At 39.8% G+C, this 24414-nt stretch overlaps 1 protein-coding gene across 1 annotated transcript in view; it reads right to left on the bottom strand.

Annotated features, from left to right (window-relative positions):
* The window catches only part of LOC126456248 (serine-protein kinase ATM-like), a 445804-nt gene that overhangs the window by 344717 nt on the left and 76673 nt on the right, over positions 1 to 24414 (bottom strand). Inside the window, exons 11-12 of the mRNA XM_050091998.1 lie at positions 22652 to 22885; positions 9904 to 10061 (exon numbers count right to left, since the gene is read on the bottom strand). Coding sequence (XP_049947955.1) covers positions 9904 to 10061; positions 22652 to 22885 — 392 coding nt within the window. The remainder of the gene's footprint in view (positions 1 to 9903; positions 10062 to 22651; positions 22886 to 24414) is intronic.

A 24414-nucleotide genomic window follows, 5' to 3' on the forward strand; every position in this document is an offset into this window, starting at 1 on the left:
ATAAGTTTGTGCATTCAACAACGAAACTGCCGCGCCCATATCGACTTGCAGTTGTAACCGGCGCGACCGAACCGACACCTCGATAAAGAGTTTGCGTGCCAATGCGTCGGGAGCCTGGCCCGATGAACCTTCCTGAATGTCAACGTCTATGTCCTCTGTACCTGCTTCCTTCGATTCTTTTGAGGCTGAGCAGCAAACTTTAGCAATGTGACCATTTCTATTACATTTGCGACAAACGGCCCAACGCTGGGGGCACTCTGACTGATCATGATGTATATAGCACGACGCACAGGACGGCAACAGGGGCCGGCGGCCGGAATTCTGTTTACGCGCCGTGCGGGAGCGGCCGTAACGGCCGGATTGAACCGCTCGCACGTCGTCCACCCCCGACACAGTGGACGCGGCCGCGCCGCCCCGATCCTCCGCGACGTCGCACCACGCTTCCAGCTGTTGAACTGCTGCGTGAGAGACTTCATACGATTGAGCAATGGACAGGACTTCCTCGAGGGAAGGGTTTTCTAACTGCAGGGCCCATTGCCGGACCTCCCTATCAGGGGCCGAACGAACAATGACGTCGCGTACCATAACGTGGGCGTACGACTCTCGCGACTGCTCCGTGACAAAATGACACTTGCGACTAAGACTGTGCAGGGTAGCGGCCCACGCCCGGTAAGACTGATGGGGCTGTTTCTTGCATTGATAGAACTCGACCCTAGCCGCCACAACATGCGTGCGGCGGCGATAATATGAAGACAGCAATGAACACAATGCGTCAAAAGACAAGGACGAGGGTTCCTGCAACGGCGCTAGCTGCCGCAAAACTTGATACAGCGAGGGAGATATCCAAGACAAGAAGAGAGCACGACATACCTCCGCATCGGAAACATGAAACGCCTGGAAATGCTGCCGAAGGCAATGTTCCTATGCGTCCCAATCCTCCGCCGTCTCGTCATACGGGGGAAAGGGAGGAGGGAAAGGCGCCGGAGCAGACGGTGTGGAGAGCAACGCCAGAAGCACTTGTTTCATGGTGGCCATGAGTTCCGTCTGCTGCGCAACCAAAACTCGCACCAAATCTTCCATGCCGTGGAGAAGCTGCAAAACCGGAACAACGACCCAACACGCGAAAGAACGACCCTACTCGTCGCCAATTGTGTAGTAACACTGTTCACGTTTACGTCGCACTGCACTTAGCGTAGACCAGGACTGTGTCCTAGGCATACCCAATCTTGACTGACTGGGCACAGCCCGTGCTGCCGGAGTTGTTGTTGTTGTTGTTGTTGTTGTTGTTGTTGTCATGCCGGCAGAGGTCGCGTCCGAATTCTCGCGTGCCCTCTGGTGGACGGGACTCTACTTGCGGCAACTACCGTCCGTGACGCGCCGTGCCAATGTGCGCCTCCCGCGATCTTTCTGGTGGCTACTACAATAGTGAACTCATGCTGATATCTTGGCCACCAAATGCGATTGACCTGAACCCGGTGGGACACATTTGGGACACTATTGGCCATAAACCATCATTCAACAATATATGGGAACTGCGTGATCTGCATGTAGACACCTCATGCCACATACCTCTGAAAACCTACCAAGAACTTGCCAAATCCATGCCTCACAGAATCATTGCTATATTGCGTTCCAACTGTGGACCAACATGCTATTAAACAGTGAGTCCTGTTTTCATTCACCAGTGTACGTACATAAGAACAAAAACATCGAGTAACGAATATGTAATTAACTTGTCCCCCATTGAACCATGGACCTTGCCATGAGTGGGGTAGCTTGCACGCTTCAATGGTGCAGATAGCCATACTGTAGGTGCAACCAAAACGGAGGCGTATCTGCTGTGCGGCCAGACTAACATGTGGCTCCTGAAGTGGGGTAAGCAGCCTTTCCAGTAGTTGCAGGAGCAAAAGTCTGGATGACTGATCTGGCCTTATAAAATCAACCAAAATGGCCTTGCTGTGCTGGTGCTGCGAACAGCTGAAAGCAATGGGAAATTACAGCGGTAATTGTTTGCGACAGCATGCACCTCTACTGTACAATTAAATGATGATGGCACCCTCTCCCGTAAAACATTCCCAAGGTAAAAAGTCCCCCTTATGGCTCTCCGAGCAGGAACTCTTCAGGAGAAAGAAAACTGGAGTTCTACAGATTAGAGTGTTAAATGTAAGATCCCTTAATCAGCAGATAGGTTAAAAATTTTAAAAGGGAAATGTATAGGTTGAAGTTAGATATAGGGGGAATTAGTGAAGTTCAGTGACAGAAGGAACAGGATTTCCTGTCAGATGAATACAGGGTTATAAATACAAAGTAAAATAGGGGTAAAGCAGGGGTGGATTAAATAAAGAGTAGTGAATGCATGATCACAGCCAAGAGTGACACAAAACCCACACCTACCACAGTCATACAAGTTTATATGCCAGCTAGCCCCACGGATGAAGAAGAGATCTATGATGAGATAACAGAAATTATTCAGATATTTAGGGAGTACAAAAATTTAATTGTGGTGAAGGACTGGACTTCGACAGTAGGGAAAGGAAGAGAAGGAAACATTGTACATGAATATGGAAAGGGCAAAAGGAATTAAAGTTGTCTGGTAGAATTTTGCACAGAGCATAATTTAATCATCAGTGATACTTGATTTAAGAATCAAGAAAAACGACTGTATAACCGTGAAGATGCTGGAAGGTTTCAGATTGATTGCATAATGGCAAGACAGAGATTTCTGAACCAGATTTTAAATTGTAGAACATTTGAGGGGGCAGATGTGGAATCTGACCACAATTTATTGGTTAAGAACTGTAGATTAAAACTGAAGAAATTGCAAAAAGATAAGAAATTAAGAAGATAAGACCTGGATAAGCTGAAAGAATGAGAGTTTGTTGAGAGTTTCACAGGGTGCATTAAGCAATGGTTGACTAGAACAGGGGAAAGAAATGCAGCAGACATTGGATGGGTAGCTTTGACAAATGAAATAGTGAAAGCAGCAGATGATCAAATAGACAAAAAGATAAGGCCTACTAGAAATCATCAGATAACACAGTAGATATTGAATTTCACTGGAGAAAGCACAATATATAAAAATGCAGCAAAAGAAACACGGGACAGGGCACATAAACGTTTAAAAATGAGATTGACAGACAGCGGAAAGCAGGAACAGCTAGAGCACAAGTGCAAGGATTCAGAAGCATATTTCATAAGAGGATAGATAGATATTGCCCAGAGGAAAATTAAAAAGGCCTTTGGGGAAAAGAGCAACAGCTTTATGAATACTAAGAGCTTGTACAGAAAACCAATCCTAAGGAAAGAAAGGAAAGATGAAAGGGGGAAGGAGTATATAGAGGGTCTTTACATGGGAGATGTATTTGAGGGCAATATTACAGAAATCAAAGAGGATGTAGATGATGGGAGATGTGGTACTGCAAGAAGAATCTGACACAGCACTGAAAGACCTAAGTCAAAACAAGACTTCAAAAGTGGACAACATTCCGTTGAAACAACTGATGGCCTTGGGAGAGCCAGCCATGACAAAAAAATCTTCCATCTGATGAACAATATGTATGAGATGGGCAAAATACCCTCAGAGTTCAAGAAGAATATAATGATTCCAGTACAAACAAAGCAGGTGCTGGCAGGTGTGAAAATTATCAAACTACTGGTCCAATAAGTCATGACTGCAAAACACTAACACGAATTCTTTACAGAAGACTGTAAAAACTCGTATAAGCCAGTCTCGGGGAAAATCAATTTGGATTTCGGAGAAATCTAGAAACACATAAGGCCTACAACTTCTCTTAGAGGATGTGTTATGGAAAGATGAACCTACATTTATAGCATTTGTAAACTTAGAGAAAGCTTTTGACAGTGCTGACTGAAGCACTCTCTTCAAAATCCTGAAGGTAGCTGGCGTAAAATACATAGAGAAAAAGGCTATTTACAATTTGTACAGAAACCAAACGACAGTTATAAGAGTCGAGAGGCAAAAACGGAAGCACTGGTTAAGAATGGTGTGACACAAGGCTGTAACCTATCCCCAATGTTATTCAATCTGCACAATGAGCAAGCAGTAAAGGAAAGAAAAAAAAATTGGAGTAGGCATTAAAGTTCTGGGAGAAGAACTTTCAAGGCTTGTCGAAAACATTGTAATTCTGTCAGAGACAGTAAAGGAGTTGGATGAGCAAATGAACAGAAAGGACAGTGTCTGGAAAGGAGCATCTAAGATGAACATCAACAAAAGCAAAACGAGGATAATGGAATGTAGTCAAATTAAATCAGATGGTGCTGAGGGAATTAGATTAGAAACAAGACACTTAAAGTAGTAGATGAGTTTTGCTATTTGGGCAGCAAAATAAATGATGATAGCTGAAGTACAGAGGATATAAAATGTACGCTGGCAATTTGTTAACATTGAACCTGACTAGAGGAAGCAATCAGTCGATAGGAGACATTCTGAGACACCAACGGTTCACCAATTTAGTATTGGAGGCAAGCATGGTGGTTAAAAATTGTAGAGAGATACCAAGAGATGAATACAGTAATCAGATTCAGAAGGATGTAGGGTGCAGTAGTTATTCCAAGACAAAGATGATTGCACAGGATAGATTAGCATGGAAAGCTACATCAAACCAGTCTTTGGACTGAAGACCACAACAACAACAATTAATTTGTTTATAGAATGGGTATTCGGGGCCCACGTGATCCGTTTCAGTGGCTTCCAGGTGTCAGGGAGGTGACAGTGTATAACTTGTGTTTGTCATTAATCGAGTGCCATGCTCTGCTTTCAGGGCACTGAATCTCTGGATTCAACAGATGTTAACTATTATAAATGAAAAGACAAAGGTGATATATAACTGATGATTCTTGTAATAACATGTCACCAGTGGTATGTTATTAATGAGGATGTCAGCCCTCAAGTTTAAAATTACTGGTACATAACATATCTTCATACAAATAAATTGAAAGCTGTTGTCCAGATTGAAGTAGACATCATGTAAAGAATAATAATGTTATCAAACATAAGAAAAACCAAGTGTATGGAACGGAACATACATTGGAAAAACTGCAGTTTACGACTTTGGACAGAATCTGATGGCCTAAACTTATTATGGAAACTAAACTGCTTCACATAAAAGTGTAGTGAAACATTAAAGCCAATATAAAGGAAGGTGAGTTCTCATAAGCTAGTGCCTAGGAGCAATTCCAATCACCTCCAAATAAAGGAGGGAGATACTGGTGGAAGTAAAGTCGTGAGAGCGGGCTATGAGTTTTGCCAGGACAGCTCAGTCATTATTAACATTCAATTTTGCAATGCGTGTATTTTTACAGTGTCTGTATAATACTATACAATGTGCTTCAGAAGCACACATGTATGTTTGAAGGAGCAGTCAAGGCTGATGATCTACAGGCATATGAAACAGAAGAGATATATTCGCAAATTGCGAATATGGTTAGGCATCAGCTGCAAAAATTTTCATGTGTCACTAATAAATTGTACTGCAGAGCCTATTAGCTTTCACAATATGCAAATACATCTCTTCTATTAAGAACGTAGCCCATGACGGTCCTGGTTCTAGGTTCAAGTCCAAATCTGAAATACAGTTTTAATTTGCCATGAAGTTTTTAACAAGAATGAAATTCTGTATACTGATTGTCTGGTTAAACTTTTTGACAAAATCGCAAATAAATACACAAAGTGAAATATTCTAGTAATAAGTGACAAGGAATAGGAGAAGAAGGATCAGAAAAATATAAAAAATAATTGCTACTGATAAACCTATCAGGGTATAAGGTCATGGTCTACGAAACTCTTTTGTTCCTAATGTTTCATTCAGAACTGTGCTGGACATCTTCAGACCCAAGACGTAATGGAGGAGCAAAGCCTCTGAAGATACCCAGTGCAGTTCTGCACAAAAAGTTATGATAAGAAGACTCATGGACCACGACCTTATACCCAAAAGGCTTATCAACAGCAGTGTCATCTGGTCATGAAAGCCTTGATTCGATCATAACAAAATAATGTTGGAGAGAAGGAAGTGCATCAGAGTATTTTTACACTGTATGCTACTTATTAAAGTTTATAAAGTGTTGCCTGCAAATTACATTAAAAGTGTCAGTACATTATTAATGAAAAGGCAATGCCAGATTAAAAGCCGACATTGTAGTTATTGGTTTCAAATGTTTGGCTGGTCTTAAGATTGGGGTCCTTTTGAGAATTGAGTATAGCACCAACATGCAGTTCACTGACTGCAGTGTACCAGAAGCAGACTCCATCATCTAACTACAGCAGTGATAGTAAATTCACCTTCCTTTGCTGATGACCCTCCGAGTTAGTCCTAACAATGTAGTTATTTCTGTGAAACATTTAAATGAGTTTAGGAACTATTGAAATGAAACCCTCCATTGCATCTTGAAGGACTGCAGCATTCTCTCTACACGGGTGATGCTTGCTGCTAACAATTCTACTTACCCATTACTGTGTATCCACCCAGTCACACTACAAGCAGACATCCAGATAAGCTACAGACTTTTGAATTGGTATTTCCAGCAAATATCAGAGATGACATTCATTATGCTCTCCACCATACACTGTGCAGTGTAACTAGCTAAATGTACAACAGTACAGCAACCACTTTATTCTGGCATGTATTCATTTATCCAGGTTTTTTTTTTTTTTGTTTTTTTGGGCATACTCCGTGACACTGGTTTCAAGGGGAGAAAGGGATCAATGGAATATGGAATATGGATCTTTATGGAATTCCACGGTCAACACTACCCGTAAAGGTAGGACAGCAAATGGAAAATCACTGATTCAACTGTTGGAATAAGTCACCTTGTCTTTGAATACTTGATTGGTGTTTGCAAAACATAATAAGTGCAAAATGGAAACATTTTATTGGAATTCTACAACAATTTTCATTTTCTTAACTGTTTTCAGCTTTTTAGGCCTACATCAGACGACAGCTGATGATGGACTATGACGATCAGCTAGTGGATGAATAAAAATTGTTGCACAACATAAAGGAAAAATATCTTTATTGATGAGGTAAGGTGCAAAATCTCCTGCAGTTGTCATCAATTTATATTTGTTTGCAGCTAGGGGCTAAAAAAAATGATGTTATTTTGGGACAGTATCAGCAGGATGGATTTTGGGAATTATGGTAGTATGGAGGTTGTTTTGACAACCATAATGCTTTAGTAGGCATGCTCATACTGAAGATATTACACCCTTGCCTTCCTCCAATCTTTGAATTGACTAATCCGCGCAGTTATGCAGGGACCTACAGTGTAATGTAGAATATGAATCATAATGCAGCTTGGCATTTCTCATGCATACCAATAGTTATGACAAGTAAAATAAGCATTAAGCAACATGAACATTCCAATGACAGATTTAGGATTGGAAATTGGTCCTTTGGATTTGTAATCTGACACTTACCCACTATGAAACCACATCTCGTTCAAGTCAGACACAAGTTTGCCTATTCCTTATTTAATTCTGTCTTCCTGAAAAAGCAGGAACATTGTTTACAATAGAATTTGTTAATATTCCCCCAAGAGCCTCTAGGCAGAATGTGTACTGGCTACATTTGTTCAAAAACTAATAACCAGTAGCTAAAACTACACAACACATAATGAATGTGAAACAATATTATTGTTCTATTGCTAGATGGTGTCATTTGTCTTTGGCTATTCTCTTCACTATTCTTTCGTATGTCCAAATATAAACTCTTTTAATGTGCAATGACAATACAGGGGTCTCTGTATTACAAGGACGAGGAAATTATGACAGTGTGCAGATGCAGTCACTAGTAAGACATAGTGGAATAATGCAAATCAAGCTGCTCTTCTTTGAACTTTTTCAATATCCTCTGTCAGTAGCATCTGGTAAGGATCACATACTGTACAGCAATACTCCAGAAGAGAGCAAACAAATAATTTAAATATTTTTTTAAATACTATTGAAGTGTGAATAACTACATGTACATAGTTAATTTGCAATTTATGCTTACGTGCTTGGCAGAGGGTTCATGAAATCACCTCAGACTCTCTCACATCGTTCCACTCTCAAATAGCATAGGACAAAAATAAATGCTTAAATCTTCCAGTGCAAGCTCTGATTTATTTTATTAAGGTAGATAGGAGTCAACAACATATTTTGGAAATTGGAGGGGAGAGTTTGTGATTTAAATTTCTGTAAAAAGATTTAATGGTTGTCATTCCAATTCATGTATCATATCTGTGCAACACTCATCCCTATTCCACAATAATGAAAAACTAGCTGTCTTTCTTTGTACTTTTCCAATGTCCGCCATCAATACCATCTGATATGGATCACACACTGAAGCAATACTACAGAAGAAGGTGAACAAATATAGCATAGGCAGTCTCTTTAGTAGACTTGTTGCATCTTGTGTGTGTTCTGCCCATAAAATATAGTCTTTGGCTTGATTACATTGGCTGCAAAATGAACTACTTCAGTTCCAGAAAAATAACTTGTCTCTAGTTGCCCCTGTCCTGTCACAGTTTCACCAACTGTCATTTTTTCCTTCTTTTACAGTAACTTCAGAAAGTAAATTACAAGTGTCATCCCTCATTAAAACCATTGTGCAAAAACAGTGGCTCATTGTCAGAAGATAATGTGTGTTCCACCTTTTATACAGACACAATTCTACTGCAGTGTGGATAACGGATGCACCAAAGTGCGCAATGAAAATTGCGTGGCAATTGTAAATGCATTCCAAACTTGAAGTACATGGGACAGTATGATTCTTGTTGGCAAAAGTCTAAATTTCACCATTAAATTCTTGCAGTATATGGGCAATGTCGCATCCAGTCATGTCAAAATGGTGCTACAATTTGACCAAAGCCGCACACATGGTAAGTCCAATTCTTCCAAAATGCAATTTCCAACTGAAAGAACATCTGGGGTAAAGAGATTTTCTAATGATGAGCATATTTATACAGTGGTTCATGATTGGCTGCATGACTAAAGAGCGGATTTCTGTTGTTGAGGAAATAGTAGAACATTCTGAATGTTTCTTTCAAACATTGGAAAATCTAGGATGAAATAATCACATATTATGAAAAGGATAGATTACTTGACATATAGTGGAGATGCTGAGTTGCAGATAGGCACAATGAAGAGGCTGTCAAGCAAGTAAGTTTTCAGCCGCAAAGGCATTCATCAGAATTAGACTACACAAAACACACACACACACACACACACACACACACACACACGCAAACACAACTCACACACACACGATCACAGTCTCTGGCTGCTGAGGCTCCTTGTATCTGGTCATATTGACGTGTAGTGCAGCATTCAATAAATATTGGTTGGGCAGCCATAACAATACATAACCTACTTTTTGAAATTGCCTTGTAACTTCAAAGCTACAGTTTTAATTCTTGTGTTTAGATTTTGTCAATACTTGCACCAAACCTAGACTTAGGGATCAAAGTAAAACTGATCAATATACAAAGTCAAGATCACTACTATTAACTGGACAAAAAGGTATGTTAAATGTTGGAAGAGTAAGTACTGTGAAGATAATTTTGGGGGAAATCAGTTTTAATTTAAAGATAATGTTTTATGCTATCATTTCGAAAACCAATGTTTTTACGATATTATAGATGAAAGTAAAAAATTCTAAAAATAAATTACTGGTTTATGTTCATATCCTGAATTAAAATTTACACACAATAGTTTCCTGATACATAATCAGCTAGCAGTGACAAGATAACTGTGGTAAGTGAACTACTTCAGACTAGGTCAATTAAGTAATATCATCTTTCAGTAATTCAAAATACCAATCAGCATTAACATAGAAATAACTGATTAATTATGAACAGTAACTGCCCATGAAATTGTTTTTCCTTTTATTCTCCTACATAAATGCTCACCATGGCCAGCATTCTTTTGGAGTATTCATTTTTGATATGTTGTTTACTATATCTCTTAACCCTCCTGCAATGCGCCGTTTCTTCAGAACTGGACTACAGGTAGGTTCATGTACATTTATACTTTGGTTTGAATTGGACCTGGAATGTTCATGAAATACCTGAAACAGACATCAAAAATTACTTACTAACAAAGAAACTGTGTTTGGGAGAACACGTTAATAATTCCCTGTTTCCTAAATATTTATAATCTTCCTGACTCACAAGTAGAGATTTTATTATGGTTACTGGATTTGGCACATTTAACAGACCATTTCAGATGTCCACAACAACAACAGCTTTAACAAAAAAGCATATTGTAAAGAGTCCTGTGCTATGTCAAATTGTGGAAGACCTAAGGAAGATTTCTTTAAATGAATAGTAAAAATCAACATCACAACTCTCTATACTTCTGATGCTCGGGGGTAACAAATATGTTATTAGAAGAATACAGATATATAGTATAATCTGAGAATTTAAACTTGTTTTACTCTCATGTAATATCACATTATTTAGATGAATGAAACATGATGCTACCTACCACCAAGTTAATATGAAATTTAAGTGATACACATATTTCAGTCCACTGTCCTTACAGACTTACCTGCACATCTATTGTCACACTATGCTAATATAGACCCCCCCCCCCCTTCCTGTCCCTCCCTACATGGGGGAGGGAAGGAGTAAGGCAGGCAGAGCGGATGTCTTCATCGTACAAATTGTATTTCATAATTCACCAAACTGTGCAGTACTAGCACTTTGTAGACCAGCCACTTAGAAGAATATCAGACCTACAGTCTGTCCAAAATTACTTTAGAATTGACAGTGAGGGCAGAAGCAGCACACGGGAAACCCATGGTGCAGGCCCAGGCCACTTTCCGCCAATACCATAGCACCTACAGCTGCAGCAAATCCCCAAACTTGCCAAACCTTTACCCCAAACAACAATTCCTGCTTGCAGCGGGCTTCAGTTGCACCCAGCTTGCTGTCCTGTGTGATCGTTGCACCCTGTGACTTTCTGTGTGTTCATTATTACAGCTGTACAAGTTGTTACCATTATTCATTGTCACCACTATTCTTTGTTACCGATACTTGTTGTTATCATTATTTGTTGTTTCCATTATTCATTGTACGGTACTCAACGATGTTAGCGGGAAGTTCATTGAAAGTATTAAGTGGAAAAATTCATCGCTGTTCTCTTGAGCAGAGAACTGCCATATGAGGACAGTCAAGAGAAATGGTTTGCGCATTACGTGCCTACTTTGAAAATGAAAAACTTAATGAAGGCCTGGTGCTCTCTGCTAATGAAGCGATTGACAGAACTGCTGCACCTTTAAATACAAACAAAAATACTGTTGTGAAGATTGGGAAGGAAATGTTTGACAAAGAAAAGGAAGCTGAAGAATCATCGAAACTTAATGCCCTTGGAGAAAAACATTGTATGGATAAGTAGAATACAAATATCGATTTGTTTGCACAGGATGTGATTTGTCTTCATGTTTATGATTATTATCACAGGAAGGAACATATGATGATCAGGGCTTTGCTGGTCACACTTAAAGAATCAGGATTTTTTCAAGGCAGTCTCTCATCCTTGTCCACAGTTTTACACAAGCTAGGCTTTCACTGTAAACATTTCAGTGGGCATAAGCTGATGAAGGAGAGGGAGGATATAGGTGCATGGTGAAACTGCTTTTCAAGGGACACCCATAGTACAAATATCGACGAAGTGGTGTAGCTTGACGAAACGTGGGTCAGTTACTGGTCACGTCAAGCAGGGCTGGGTGGATGACACAGCTAACGAAACAATGGCAATGCCCAATGCCTTCTGGCAAGGGTGGCAGACTTATTTTCCTTCATGCAGACATCTCGCAAGGTTTTTTCCCAAACTGTCTCCTGCTTTTAAATCAAAGAAAACAGGAGATTATGACAAAGAAATGAAGCATCTTACATTTACAAAGTGGTTAGAATATTCACTAATATGAAATCTCCGAAAATAATAATTCAGATGTTGTTGGCAAGGTACCTACCATGACAAACTGAAAGGAGGAAATGATTGACTGGCTTCAGTATTATAATGTCGATGTAAGTGGTGACCTGAAAAAGGTGAAGCTTATGGAAAAAATCTCTCTCTATAGACAACAGTTCCCCCAATAACAAATTGAAGAATTGGCAAGAAACATGAGCATATAGTCGTTACGCTACCACCTTACCACTGCCATTTCAACCCAGTAGAAATAATATTGACCCAAATTAAAGGTTACACTGCCAGGAATAATTTTTAATTTAGTCTCTCTACAGTTAACACACTCACAAGAGAAGCTGTCAGGAAAGTCACCAGTGAAGATTGGAAGAAAGCCATCAAACACACGCAGAGCACTGTGGAAAGGGCGTGGCAGAATGAAGCTCTGGAAAATTCAGTAGAGGAGATAATTTCAATAAAAGATAAGTGGCAGTGACACTGACACTTCAAGAACATAGCAACATCAACACACTTTTTCCATTGTCGTTATAGAAATGGATCACAGGTGGATCCAGCTACACGTTGAGCATGCGCAATTCACATCTTTAAGTGCCTACATAACATAATTACATTGTCATAAGTTCTGAAATTTCAATAAGATCTTAATAGCAACTAATTTCAAAGAAAGTTTTTCTCAGAAATTCATCACACAAAATAAATATTACTGATAACAACATGACTGCTGTAATACAGAGGTCCTCTAATTTGTATTACTTTTATTCTTTCTAAACGATAGAGGTTGGCATATTTAAGATACATTTTCCGATCTGTCTCTCGTTCTGAAACTGTATGGGCACCCAATTAGTAGTTGATGCACGAGCAGACCACTATGCTTCATGATTAACTCAAATTATCTTGCATTAGAGATCTCCGACAGAGTTCTGGTTTCGAAAATAATATGCATTCTTCAGATTTCATTCCCATAAGGTATTCACTTAACTTCAATAACAAAAACGTTTCCAATATGTCGAAAATTTGGTTATGTCATGTGAAAATGCACTTTCGTAAACTGCCCTAGTATCGTCTTAATAATTTGTTGCCGCAGATAAAACTAAAATGATAAAGGAATGTAGCTCTTTAAGAACAATGCGATTTCCATATTTATTAAGTGAATAGTTTGCCTGTTTGAGCGAGCTGAATGAAATGTACGAATACGCCTGTGTTCTGTGTGGACATGGCAACTCTGTTCTGAGATTTGCTATGCTCCTGTCGAAGTGTCAATCCTTAAGTAATTTTGTATTGACTATAGGAAACTGACCATTTATGCCATTATTTAAAGCAGTATTGGAACATATGTAATTGACGTATTTTCTAGGGTAATACATACGAAAAAAAGGACCAAGCTCCAAGATTTATTTTAGTTCTTTAACAGATTACAAATTTTAGAATGATGATGACAGAAAGTACAACTAATGTCCAAAAAATGTGCAAGATGAGTAACTGAGCAGTCTGTTCCTCTTGAGCTTCCAAAATTTCTTGCTCACTCAACAAATATGACTTATTTATAACAGAATTGCAGCACACTGTTAAACCTTATGCGTATACACCCAAAATTACATCAATATGATCATATTGGTTCAGCCATTCATGACAGCACAGCAGCTAATGTTTCTTTTGAAATAAACCTAGAAATTGAGAACAGAAGGCAGCACCAGTCAAGTGCTGCCTCACAAGACATTCATACATTATTCGCATATGTAATGAGTCCAGTTTTCAAGCAATAGGTGGCTTGGGCATTGAGAAAATCACAGCCGAGCCTATACTATAGCTTTGTCTTTTAAACTCAAAGTCTTGGCCTAAGCTATGTGTGGACTTGGTCTCTAACTGTTAAATGATGACGCCAAAAGTGATTACATTACTTTATAAAAGAATTTGAATTACATGTCTTCATCAATGTAATTTTTTCATGTATTTTACCCACAATAATACACACACATTAAAATGTTTTATAGCAACAATAATGGAACTTTCTGGTTGGAACAGCACAAAAAATAAGAGAAAGGCAACCATTCAAATATAGGGGCCTAATATGGGGATAGAACAGAAACATCTAACAGGCAACAGTACTCTCACTAGCTTTCAACCTCTTGTTCCTTTTCTAGTAAAAGCTACACACCCAAGTTCACATACACAACAACAAAGACATTATTGAGGATCAATTATTGAAAGCAGTTGCCTGGGCTGATGTAGGAAAGGAGTGATATGGATGGAAGAGAGATGGGAAATGGTAAAGTGAGTCAGTGGGAAACTGGTTAGCAGAGGTTTAAGCTGGATGATGGCCAGAGTGAAAGATATGTTGGAGAGAGAATTCCGACCCATGAAGTTCAGAGAAAGTAGTGCTGGAAGGAAGTATCCAAATGGCCTAAAAAGTGAAGCAACTGTTGAAGTTTTTCCTGTTGTGGTGTGCAGCATTTCTGGCAACTGGATGGTCATGTTTGCAGTTTGCCACAGTTTCGCAGAGGCCATTCTTGCGATTAGACATTTGGTTGCTTGTCAAGCCCACAAAGAATTTTGTTAAGTAATTACAGCTTAGCTGATATCTATGATGGCTGCTTTCACATGTGGCCCAACCTTTTACTGGGTAGGAAATGCCTATGGCTGGACTGTGGTAGGAGGTGGTGGGTGAATGTATGGGACAGGTCTTGCACCTGGGCTGCCCACGTGGCACAGTTGCAGGATTAGAATAGAGATGATCAAGGATATATATTTTTGCTCTATCCTTTGTACTCCAGTCATGTCATTGTGCAGCCACTGAGTCATCTGTCAAAAGACTTATCTCTTTATCATTACCCCCTCTTGCCCCCTACCCCAGGCTGTGCATGTGAAGGCATGTACTTTTACTCGAAAACTAGAGTGAATACTGTTTCCTGTTACATGCTTCTATGCTCCACAGATCAGTCCACTACAGGTGAGTCATTGCCGTTCCCTTATTTTCATATTGTTCCATCCAGAAGTTTCCATTATTGTTGTACACTGCTGATTCAGCTCTCCTCCTTCCCATATGTCTTTATCTCCATTACTGTCTGGCTTTATTTATCTACAACTCATTGCCCACTCCTTACTCCTTAATACGTCTATACTTTCCTCTCCTCTGCAGTACCTGCCTTCAAAATACACACCAACCTGCCCCTGTTGCACTATTCACAGGTCTGCTTTTGTAATAGCCCACAAGTAGCACAATACTATAACTGCCTGCTCTTGAACTTTTAATTTCAGTGCTGTTTCTAACATATTCTCCACTATCGTCCCGTGCCGCCCAAGTTGATTGTTAGCCGATAATGCATGTTTATTTACATCCTCAAGATATGATTGCATGTGTGTTCCTTCCTGTCACTGCAATGGAAGACATCTATTTACAAGTGCAACTGCTGCTTCCTGTTTGTTTCAATCATTTTCCGTCCTTCCTTCTAATTTCCAACATAGCTCTTTCTCTAGTACCTACCATTTATTTCCATTATAACAGTCTAATCATACGTTTTCACCCTCCTATTTTTCAACCTTTTTTAACTATTTTTTCAATCACTCATTTTGTCTCCCAAGCATCACAAATCCTTGCTCAATCTATCTTTGACAGTTTCAGAAACTCTCCATTACCCTTGCAAAACTCCAACCACACATCCTTTTTCTGAAATCTTGTCTGAGCCATAGTATCTCAACTAACAGGCTTACTATTAAAATTAGCATCTCAGGCAGTCACCCAAGCTACTGCAAAACACTCATCTTTTCCAATTCCATCAGTCCTTCACCCTCACCAAACTGGTCTTTATAATCATACAATTCAAGCTCAGACCATACTTGACTGCCTCTACTCCTTTCATAAAAACCTTTTATTCTGTAACTGCAACCTCCTGAATACCATCATTGCAATAGAAACTTTTGCCCGTCAACAGTTGGAACAGCACTCCCAGAGCCATCTGGGGAAGCTGTCCCAGCTATTATTGTCTTACAGCATAACTTACAGCCAACAAAGAGCCTACTTCTCTGGCCTTGCTGACTTACTCTGACTGCCATATCCCCAAAGACTTCCTCCACCCTCCATGAAACATCCATCCCAAAACACTGTTGCCAACCTTTCTGCCCAACATTCTGACCCCTGCAGAAGTCTCATTACTTTCTAAATGCATCATCTTTACCCTAAAACCTAAGTTCAACCATGACGGACTTATAAAGGACGTTGTTTCCTTTACTTATTCTCTGCAGTGGAAATGTTTCATGACCACTTCCCCTACTGTTTACAGCCAATCAAAACCCCACACAGAACATTCTTTGAAACAGTTCTAACCTCCATCCAACTGTGAATCTCCTTCCCTTACACCCACTCATCACCTGTTCCTTTCCTAAATCCCTCCCAAGTGAGTTCAGCATCACTCCTAAAAAACACACAATTGTCCCTAATCTGAAAACCAATCCAGACATTATCATACTTTCCACAGACAAAGGTTTCACCAAAGCAGTTATGAATCAGAGTGACCGTTTGGCTGAGGGTCTCCATCTATATTTGCATACCACCTTACAACCATGATCCCATCCCAGAAGTACAACATGACCTCTGGCAGCTCCTCAAGGCCTTAGGTCAATCCTAAAACCTGACACCTGAATCCATCTCCCTCCTCACACCTGTAATCTCACACACTCCACAAACACTACCCCATAGGCCTCCATACAGGTCACCCCATTGTGGCTGGGTACAACACTCTCACAGAACAAACCTCTACCTTTGTTGACTAACACCTCCAAACTATGGTCCGTAACTTCCCATACTACATTCAAGACACTACTCACTTCCTCCACTGCCTTTCCATAGTTCCTATCCTATTACCACCACACTGCTTCATGGTCATTGTAGACGCATAGAGCACTTGTACACCAGCACCCCCATGCCCATTGTGTTATTACTATAGAATACTACCTTCCCCAAAGTCATCCTAACACAAAACCTACTACCTCATTTCTAACCCTCCTAGCTATCCATATCCTGACCCACAATTATTTCACTTTAAAAGGCAAAAATCTACAAACAAATCTGTGGTACTGCTATGGGTACATGCAAGGCACCATCCTACGCCAGCTTTTTTATGGGCCATTTGGAGGAATCCTTCCTATCCAATCAACATTTAAAACCCCTTGTCTGGTTCAGATTCATTAATGACATTTTCAGGATCTGGAGTCACAGCAGTGACAATCTTTGCCTTTTCCTCCATAACCTCAGAATCTAATCCCAAATCCACTTCACCCAGTCCTTCTCAACTCAATGAGTGACCTTCCTGGATGATGATCTCTGCCTCTTAGATGGCTCCACAAATACATCTGTTCATATCAAGTGCACCAACAGTACCTCCACTTTGATAGCTGTCACTCATTCCACGTTAAAAGACCTCTTCCTTACAGCCTCACCACCCATGGGTATAAAATCTGCAGTGGATAGGCATTGTCTAAATATACAGATAACCTTTCCAGAGCCTTTACAGACAGACAATATCCAATCACGTTCATCCATATCAGATCTGCCATGCTATCTTCTCCTCTACATCTACATCTACATCCATACTCCACCTGACAGTGTGTGGCGGAGGGTACCCTGAGTACCTCTATCGGTTCTCCCTTCTATTCCAGTCTCGTATTGTTCGTGGAAAGAAGGATTGTCACTATGCCTCTGTGTGGGCTCTAATCTCTCTGATTTTATCCTCATGGTCTCTTCGTGAGATATACGTAGGAGGGAGCAATATACTGCTTGACTCTTCGGTGAAGGTATGTTCTCGAAACTTTAACAAAAGCCCGTACCGAGCTACTGAGCGTCTCTCCTGCAGAGTCTTCCACTGGAGTTTATCTATCATCTCCGTAACACTTTCGCGATTACTAAATGATCCTGTAACGAAGCGCCCTGCTCTCCGTTGGATCTTCTCTATCTCTTCTATCAACCCTATCTGGTACGGGTCCCACACTGCTGAGCGGTATTCAAGCAGTGGGCGAACAAGCGTACTGTAACCTACTTCCTTTGTTTTCGGACTGCATTTCCTTAGGATTCTTCCCATGAATCTCAGTCCGGCATCTGCTTTACCGGCGATCAACTCTATATGATCATTCCATTTTAAATCATCCCTAATGTGTACCACCACATAATTTATGGAATGAACTGCTTCCAGTTGCTGACCTGCTATACTGTAGCTAAATGATAAGGGATCTTTCGTTCTATGTATTCGCAGCACATTACGCTTGTCTACATTGAGATTCAATTGCCATTCCCTGCACCATGCGTCAATTCGCTGCAGATCCTCCTGCATTTCAGTACAATTTTCCATTGTCACAACCTCTCGATATATTACAGCATCATCCACAAAAAGCCTCAGTGAACTTCCGATGTCATCTACAAGGTCATTTACGTATAGTGTGAATCGCAACGGTCCTATGACACTCCCCTGCGGCACACCTGAAATCACTCTTACTTCGGAAGATTTCTCTCCACTGAGAATGACATGCTGCGTTCTGGTATCTAGGAACTCTTCAATCCAATCACACAATTGGTCTGATAGTCCATATGCTCTTACTTTGTTCATTAAACAACTGTGGGGAACTGTATCGAACGCCTTGCGGAAGTCAAGAAGCACGGCATCTACCTGGGAACTGGTGTCTATGGCCCTCTGAGTCTCGTGGACAAATAGCGCGAGCTGGGTTTCACACGATCGTCTTTTTCGAAACTCATGCTGATTCCTACAGAGTAGATTTCTGACACCAATAAATCTGTTAACCAACCTTCTTCTGATGCCTGAGTATTACCCTGGCCTCGAAAAGCTAAACCATATTGTAACATATCATGGAGGAGTCTTGCTATCCATTACATTTTTTCTATTCCCAAAGATAAGCAAAGTGCTTTTGCTAATTTTTACCTCGTTTTAAACACATGTATCATTTGGCATGTGACACATGGCCATATTACGAAAAGGAAGGATTGATACTCATCAAATAGCGTAGATGTTGAGCTGCAGATAGGCACAACAAAAGGAGTCAAACAAGTGTGCTTTCAGTCAAAAAGACCTTCATCAGAATTAGACAAAAAACACACACACACATATACACACACAACCATAGTCTCTGTGGTTTGTGTGTGTGAGTTGTGTTTGTGGTCTAATTCTGGTGAAGGCATTTCTGGCCAAAAGCCCTCTTGTTTGACAGTCTTTTTGTTGTGCCTATCTGCAAATCAACACCTCTGCTGTATGGTGAGTTGCAATCTATCATTTTCATAATATTACCACTATTCTATCCCAGATTTTTCACTGTTCGATTTTACACCTACATGACAGATTTAGATGGACTCATATGCACAGAATTGATTGATGTATGCTGTTGAAGATTCTGAAAGATACTGGTATAGACTGGAGGGACAGGAGGTTTATAAAGCAACTCTATATGAAACAGAAAGCGGTAGTTTGAATAGAGAAATATGAAACTGAAGTGGTGTCTGACTATGTTGCTGTATGTCACCAACACTTTCCAATAAATATACTGAAAAGATGACCAATAAGACACAGGAAAAATGAAAAGGACTTGTAGCGGGAGGAGAAAGAAATAAAAACCATCAAAGTATACTGATGATATGACTGTGCTAGCAGAAATGACAGAAGAGCTTCAGGTAATCATGAAAAATATTCTAAATATGTGTAATGTGCTTGAAATGAAAGTGAACATTCGCAAGACACAGTTATGAGAATCAGAAAAGAAGATGAATGATTAATATATCACTAGATGGAATGGTATTAGAACAAGTTCAGTCATTCCAGTATTTGGCAAGCGTGATAATGCCTACTGGGAGTTGTACAGAGGAAATGAGAAACACAACCTCCATAGGGAAGAGAACTTTCGGAAGACTGAAAGGTTTGCCGACAGCTAGAAGCATCCTCATCACACTTAGAAAGACATTCGTCAAATTCTTTGAGTGGAGTGTGATGTCTTATGGTTATCAAATTGTGAACAGACAGACACAAAGAATAAAGTTTTGAGTTATGGTCATGGAGAGGAATGGAGAAAGTGAATGAATCAACAGAATGAGAAATAAGGAGCTGCTGAGCAGGGTCTCCTATCATAGAATCATGGAGAGAAATGTACAAGGAAAAAAGGAGAGAGGAAGAAGGAAGTTTGGAATGCTAGTTGACGTGAAGAGAGGAAGAAGTTACAAATAAATGAAGGAGAATGCTTATGACAGAGAGATATGGAGGACATCCAGTTGATACCCATCCAAGGACTGATTTACTGAATGAAGAAGCCTTAAACAAAAATCTCAAGATCTTATTTAGACTTATCACTCAAGTTTTTATTTTGGTTGTTCTGTTTACAGTGATGTAATTAGTTTTCATTAGAGCATTAATAATTAGTAATTACAATTAATGTGTTGGTAATACAGTTCAGAAAATGCAAAACCCTACGAGTTCATCAATATATTTAGGAAAGCTAGCCCACAGATTCGAAGCTTAACATTCAAACTTTCCAGTACCACATTTTAAATTACCTAAAACTAATTATGTTCCAAAAGAATTAAACTTAAAAGTTCCAAGTCACTACCAATTGTAGATTTTGCCCTAGCTATTGTTAGATTCTGACTTTCTACTATCATCTTTTGGTAACTTAATTTTTCTGTACAATATGATGTACAGTACTAATTAATAACCTCAGGAATTAATAATTTCACATAATTTACTCCAGTATGTAATATGATGCTCAAACAGGTAAACAAGGGGATCCACATTGTGTAACAATAATAACGTCTATGTATATTTTCTGAATTTCTTACCAGCAACATAATCTATAATCCAAAATTCTACTGGTTCTTGTAGTACATTAGTACATCAAAAACAGTACATTCCAGCCTAGGCCATCTGTAAAGCATTATTTAGTACTCAATTTATTCTTACAGCTGACTATAAGTAGTCAGACATCACACAAACTGGGCATTTCAGTTAGACAGCCTATGAATAAAATCTTCAACAGGTGCAATCTTGGTGTTGGTTCAGGCCACAATCACTTGGTTTAATATGCAAAAATACGCGTACTGACAACAGTGAGACTCACTAATATTAATGTTTAAAGATTTAGAGTACCTCAAATTAAGAGACTTATTAACTAAACTGTATTGTGATTAGTAACCATGTGGAATGTTATTGTCATTGGAACAAGTGATTGTTGGGACATGTTGATTCTCATTATGGGCTGACGTAATTGACCTATCGTAGTGTAGCCTTATCAAGTCAATTATTACGGAACAGTGTCAATTGCAAAATGTGACTTTTTATGTAACTGTGAACTATGTTTTGTGTCACAATAAAATAATTAACTACAACTGTAAGTGCTGATCTCGTTCTGTGCACTAACAAGTTTTTATAATTAATAAACTGATCATCGTTCTGAAAAGCTGATGTGTGTGTGTGTGACTGTAGTGTAAATGGTACTGTTGTGTACATTTTTGAGCAAACACCATAACACACTCATCTAGACCTTCAGCTTAATGGTTAATGGTAATCAAGAGTGATGCTACAGAGGAAGAGACTATGAAAAACCCAGTCAGAATCACTATATTGTTCCGCCACCCACCCAACCTTCAAAATATACTTGTCCATCAATATTTAAATCCTCGTCCCAATCTTGCAGCTCATGGGTTGTTTCCTTGCGTCAACCCACTGCAACATTTCCTTCAGTACCAGAATCTTCTTGGCATCAATCTCCAGTAGCCCCTGTTCCACACCTACCTCCACAACTGCCCAATGATCCTAATTACATTCATTCCACTATCACTGCCTGGTCTCCACATTCACCCTCTTTCTCTATTCTATCTCCCCCTCCTAATCCATTTATCATCATCATCATCATCATCATCATCATTGCTTCCTTTCACCCCTTGTCCACTCAACCCAACACAACTCCTCATCTCAGTTGAGCTACAGTGCTTGCACAATATGGTGAACATTTGGTCAGTTTTTACCTTTCTCCCTACATTATTATGGTTGCAAAAATATGGAAACACCAAAAACACAACACATTACCATATCTAACATAGTGTAGGAAAACCATTGGCATACACAACAGCTGCCAGTCATATCAGAATGGATAAGTACAGGTCCTGTATAGTCTTACACCATTCTGCCTGCAAAATAGTGGCAAGTTCAGTAACAATTGCAGAGGTGAATAGTAATCACACACTCTTCTCTCCAAAGTAGACCACAAAGATTCAATACTATTGCGATCTGGTGACTGTAGTAGCAAAGAAAGATGTGAAAATTCATCCTCACAAAATCTGTCCTGGACGAAGCGAACTGTGGGAACAGGAGGTCCTGTCATCTTGGAACACTGTATCACCACTGAGGAATAAATAATGTACCATGGGATGGACCTGGTCAGCCAACATGGTCACATAATCTTTGGCAATAATGCGACTCAAGAACTCGTGAACATGTAGCAAGTGTGCCTTTCCCTCTCTCCACCAACCCCATCTCCCACCTCTGCCTCCAAAATTGCCATCTGTAAATTACTAAGTTAGTTTAATATGCTATAAAACTATTTGTCTCTTTGTAAGAAAACAATGTTTTTCTTGTAGAAGTGCAACAACCATGGATACTCTTTGCCTCTAGATTTTCTGAAAATGTAGTGTCAGAATCGCTGGTATTAATATATGTATACCTGTGAGCATATATTAATTAAACAAACCTGTTTGCAAACTTCAACTGCAAGTTGTAAAAATGTATTGCTAATCACCGTCGCTCTCTGTTTTTTAGTGTGTGTGTATGATAACTCCGAATCAACAAGAGCAAACATAGATCTCAAATGTGAGTGCCACAGGTCCCAGTTCGCGGCATATGCAGCACCCAAAACATCACTTCTTGAGGCTCCAGCTGGGTGATGGAGACGAACTTGCAGCAAAAGAAATTCCACAACCAAATTCTGAAAATCAAACACATTAACGGACATATATATAAAAAAATATGAACTGATAACATGAAGGCTAGAGAAAGACATCCCATGGTCAAAATATACTACCTATATTTCCTTTCTTACTCCATAAATCAAGAAATGGGTACAAAATAAAATACACTAAGAGAAAAAAAATCATAACACACAAAATTAATTAATGTAGGGTAATAAAATTTCATGAATAAACTTTTCTAGGCAACATACTTAAGTGATTAACATTGCAAGATCAGAGGTTAATGTACAAGTGAGATACGCCATTGCAAATGTAGAATGCTGGTACATTAATATCCAGCCTAACAGCCAAAATGTTGAATACCAGCATGCAAACGTTCATGCACTGTGTCGAACAGGTGCTGGGTGTCAGTCTGTGGGATGGAGTTCCATGCCTGTTGCATATGGTGGGGTAATTTGGGGATGGTTAATGATGTTTATGGATGATGCTGGAGTTGTCGTCTGATGATGTCCCATATGTACTCAACTGGAGACAGATATGGTGATCAAGCAGACCAAGGCAACATGTTGATATGCTGTAGAGTAAGTTGGATTGTAACAGCTGTATGTGGGTGAGCATTATCCTGTTAGAAAACAACTCCATGATTATAGTTCATGAATGACAGCACAATATATCTAACCACCAGATAGATGTACAAATTTGCAGTCAGGGTGTATGAAATAACAATGAGAGTGCTCCTGCTGACATACGAAATTGCACCCCAGACCATAACTCCAGGAGTAGGTCCAATGTGTGTAGCATCCAAACAGGTTGGCAGAAAGCCCCCAACTGGCCATCTCCTGACCAACACATGAGCATCACTGGTACTGAGGCAGAACCACTGTTCATCAGAAAACACAACAAACCTCCACCCTGCCCTGCAATGAGCTCTCACATGACATCACTGAAGTCACAAATGGTGGTTTGGGTCAGTGGCATACACGCTACAGAGTGTCTGGCTTGGAGCTGTTCTTCAAGTAACTGATTTGTATGTGTTAGTTGTGTCAGTGTGTTGCCAACTTTTGCTCAAATTGCTGCTGCAAGTGCAGTACGAGGTACTAGAGCTATAACTGAAAACAATGGTCTTCAGTCTCAGGCATGTCACATGGCCATTCAGAGCACAGTCTTCTTGTGACTGCACATTCTCGTGACCACTGCTGCCACCAATCACATATAGTCTACATTCCTGCCAAATCTTTCCGCAACTATTACACGACCTCGTTCAAAATCAGTGAAGAGTTGATAATGGTGTATTTGTCACCATAAAGGCATTCTTGACTAACATCAGCTCATCACATCCAGTCTCAAAGGTAACTAATGTTCAAGACTGTTACAGCACTTATTTAAAGCATCACCACTAGTGCAACTCTTACATGACTGGTGTGAAACATGAATAGACACCATCTTTCAGATGTAGAAACGTGGCTACTGACTTGTTTACGTGGCACAATTCCTCTTTGGAGTTGCGATTTTTTTTCTGTCAGTATATATTGTGCAAAGTGTATAA

Source organism: Schistocerca serialis, chromosome 2 (genome assembly GCF_023864345.2).
Source record: "Schistocerca serialis cubense isolate TAMUIC-IGC-003099 chromosome 2, iqSchSeri2.2, whole genome shotgun sequence".
Classification (NCBI taxonomy): domain Eukaryota; kingdom Metazoa; phylum Arthropoda; class Insecta; order Orthoptera; family Acrididae; genus Schistocerca; species Schistocerca serialis.